We start from the raw sequence: 3898 nt of genomic DNA on the forward strand, positions 1-3898 counted from the left end.
CAGTTTGATTTTCTTTAAAACTTGGCAGAAAACATGTATTGCTTATTATTTCTTGTATTTAATTTAAATGATAGATTATAATACATTTCAGCCTTAACACAGGATGCCAATTTCCATTTTTGTAATAGTATTTTTTTTAATTCCTGTATTTAAATTAAAAAATCCAATTTGATTTAAAAACATGGATTTTATTTATTTTAATTAGTCAATTTTTATCCACCGTGGACCTCATAAAAGCCAAAACAATTTATGAACTATAGACTAGCACTCCCATAGAGCAGAGTTCCTTAGGCTTTTTCCACAGTGTGGACTGCAAAATACAGAGATTATCTCAGGGACCACCTCCATTCTCATTCACTCTCATGAGAGCAAACTCCCTCCTCATTCATGACTTCATAACATCTCAGTGGCAGCTACTGCACCCTTTGCATGGAAAAGGATTTATATAGTTTAGCTGTCTTTCAGCGCAATTTAGCAACTCACAGGGGCAAGTTCAGTTCCCTGTCACCAACCAGCTGCCCGTGGACCACCAGCAAGTGTTCCAGGCAGCACCATTTTAGAATCATCACCAGAGAGGAAATGTATTTGACCTCAGGGATAACAGTGCCTTCTATTTTATTCCAAATACCCTTTTTATCTAGCACTAACATTTCTTCATGTGAAAGTTCCATCAGAAAATTCAAAAATACTGAATAAACTAGAGAAAACTCCCTTACAGCTATTTTTGCGTTTCGATTGGTTATATTTTCTGCCCTTAGTTAACACTCTGTTCTACACAGGACAACACTATTTTTAAAAAGCAGCTGCTGAGGCGTGAATTAGCTAGCATACTGTTATCTTTCTGATATTGCAAATGGCAAGGGGCCAATGAGAAAAGGGAAAAGAACTCTCTTTTGACCAAGTGGCCATAGCTTTATTAAACCTTAAAAACAGCAGCATCCTAAAATAACCTGTCGTAGCAAAACGGAAAAAGGGGAAGACCTCAGCTCCCCCCACTTTTTGCTGCCACCTTCCCATGCTTTTTGTCAGTCACTCAAATTCCAAGTATACCATCATTTTTAGGGTCTACAAAGCCTACATTATTCTGAGGCCTACAACTATTCCAAGACCTGACCACAGTTCTATGCAGACCAATGCACAAGTCAGCCACCAAGTCAGATACAAGAGCTCAATTCACAGGAAAGAGGGATTTTTTCCAACTTCCATCCTCAGGAAAGTTGGAAACACCAACCCTGCCATCCCTGACATTAATGTTATCCCATTTGAGGGGGAATCTAACCCATGCTGCGCCATACTGCCAGAACCAACTGACTAAAATTGCAATCCTGTAAATCAAAGGTATGTTAATCATACTGTACAATCACAATTATCACCAATAGCTGGTGAACACACAACTACTTCCAAGTATTCAAGCTCCCCCAAAGGCTGTGACTGAAACACAGTGTGTAACAAACCGACCAATACAGACAGAACAAAGAGGAATTAATACCCAAATAATTCCAGAGGAGAAAAAAGGAGGCAGCGTAAAGGATTAAGATAACGGAAAACTGCTCCTGGTACACACCAGCCAATCCAGTGCCTGTAACAAACGCTAGGAATTCACCAGTGGCAGCCTTTCCAACAAAAAACAGCTACAACTGGCTAGCAATTGCTCTGGCATCATGAGATGTAGCCTTGCCTCCCTGGTCTCCATCTATAATCCAGGCTAGCCCTCATCGGTCAAACCGTTTTTTTTCACCTTGATAGTACATATTGACAGAATGAGGGTAAACTAAAAACTTGGCCAAATACAGTACATTTTTTCTTCTGACATTACCTACTAGCTTTATCACCTATGGATTAAATGTTAATTGCTATCCTATTAATACTTAGCACGGTTTCTAGTTTTTTCCATACCTTTGAATAGAATTTGGCTTGGGATTTTATAAGGATACTAAGAGAGAGAAAGACATTCCACTCTCACTGCATATGAACGGATTTGAGCATCTAACTCCCTTAGGTCCATTGAAAATCTCTGCTTCAGTGCTTTCCACCTTTGACAGATTTTCATTAGCCAAGTCCCTACTGAATGTCATTGAGTCTCTGGCTCTTCTCTTTTCATGTGTTATAGAAAACTCTGCTTGGGGGAGGTTCTTTGGAAGCATGGATGGGTGGGAGGATGCTAACCACAGACTGTGACAGGAAGCCTTCCCCTCTGTGCCTCTAACCCTCCTTATTCCTCAGGCTCTAGATCATGGGGTTCAGCAGTGGAATAATCAGGGCGTACAGCACAGAACTAGCTTTGTCCTGCTGATCAGAATAGCTTGGCCTGGGCCACAGGTACACCAAGATCAGAGTTCCAAAAAAGATGGAGATGGCTGTGAGGTGGGAGGTGCAGAAGGTCCTGCACCTGCCCTGTTGGGAGGGGATCCTGAGGATAGCTGTAAGGATGTACAGGAAAGAGATCAGCATGGTCAGGAAGGACCTGACACTGACGATGTAGGCCAAGGCCAGGTCAACCACCTCATTGTTCTGGGTCTCAGCTCAGAAGAACTCCACCAATGGCATGATGTTGCAGGAGAAATGGTTGACGTGGTCGGCTTCACAGAAGCACAAGAGTCATACAACACATGAGCAACAACATAAACTGTTTCTGTATCATGCTCAGATAAATAGGCTGGACCCTCCTCCATCCCTAAAAAAGTAACTTATTCTATGTCAAATTCTGTGTCACAGGGACACACTATAATCCAGTAGTTAGAACCGATTGCTGGGAGTAAAAATTCATGCCTTCTATTGCCAGCTCACTCTCCAATTCATTGCATAGCTTGGGCCACTCATAACTCTGTACCTCAAGGCACCCTATGTAAAGTCAGTTTAAGAATACCAGCAATAATAATTCACATAGATGTTACGTGGTTTAATGTTGTATTAAGTATATAACATCATGCTTACCATATTCCTAGTACTGTCAATACCAGCACACAGCATGGGTTCTATCTCTCGTTCTGCAACAGATTTCTTATGTGATGTTTGACAAGACTCTCCCATAATGCATATGCACAGGAGGACTGAATTAATGTTGCACAGACAGCCTTAATTCTGGCATTTCCTATTTTTTGAGAGCTTGGCTTTGCAACCTTAATGTTCTTTTAGTGTAGTTTGGGTATGTAATAAATGAAATACATTAGCTGATATACACAAGAGGGATCTGATTTCTACTCAGATACTATGGTGATAAGCTGCAGTATAAAATCCCCGAGATTTGATTATACTACAGATTTAAGACTTCACTTACACTGGCATGTTCCTCCATTAGTAGGATCTCCATAGTAGCCGGATATACAAGTCTCACAGTGTTTGCCAGTTGTCAGGTTCTCACACTTTTCACAGATGCTTTCATTTACACATTTACTGTGTCCATTGCACTGGCAGGCTGAGGGAAGAAAGAGATACTTGGTAGTTGTGCTCAAATATAGTGCTTCACACAATGTCTGAAGAATCTGATCTGCATTTTGGGTTAGCAGCTTAATCATGTTATGAATGGAACTACCTCATGCAAGTTCTGAATTGGAAAGAGACCGTGGTTCTCATGCTATGGGCCGTGACATCTGAGATCATCAAGAAGATGACCGTTTCAAATTTAAAATGTTTGAGAGGTATAAAATAAATTGATTACCAAAGTATACAACAGAGATACTGTTCTGACTGGACTGGAAGCAACAATAGGGAGAGGTTCATGGGGTTGGAGGGAGGCAGGCAGTCCACATATTTCTGGGATCCTCACTACATAATTCAACGCAAATGTGCTGCATAAGAAACTGGGCCTTGCTAATAGTCAATTGAATGTTTTATTTAGAAAATAAGAACTGCATTTCTTCTTATTTTCATTCATTCCTCCTGTTTAAATATACTCAAA

General features: G+C 40.6%; 1 protein-coding gene across 1 annotated transcript in view; it reads right to left on the minus strand.

Annotated features, from left to right (window-relative positions):
- Window positions 1-3269: 3269 nt before the first annotated feature.
- The window catches only part of LOC113405091 (attractin-like), a gene marked incomplete at its 5' end in the record, with an annotated part of 3909 nt that continues 3280 nt past the window's right edge, over window positions 3270-3898 (minus strand). Inside the window, one exon of the mRNA XM_026661261.2 lies at window positions 3270-3415. Coding sequence (XP_026517046.2) covers window positions 3270-3415 — 146 coding nt within the window. The remainder of the gene's footprint in view (window positions 3416-3898) is intronic.

This window comes from Terrapene carolina, unplaced genomic scaffold, assembly GCF_002925995.2.
Source record: "Terrapene carolina triunguis isolate 2854851 unplaced genomic scaffold, T_m_triunguis-2.0 Scaffold971, whole genome shotgun sequence".
Taxonomy (NCBI): Eukaryota; Metazoa; Chordata; order Testudines; family Emydidae; genus Terrapene; species Terrapene triunguis.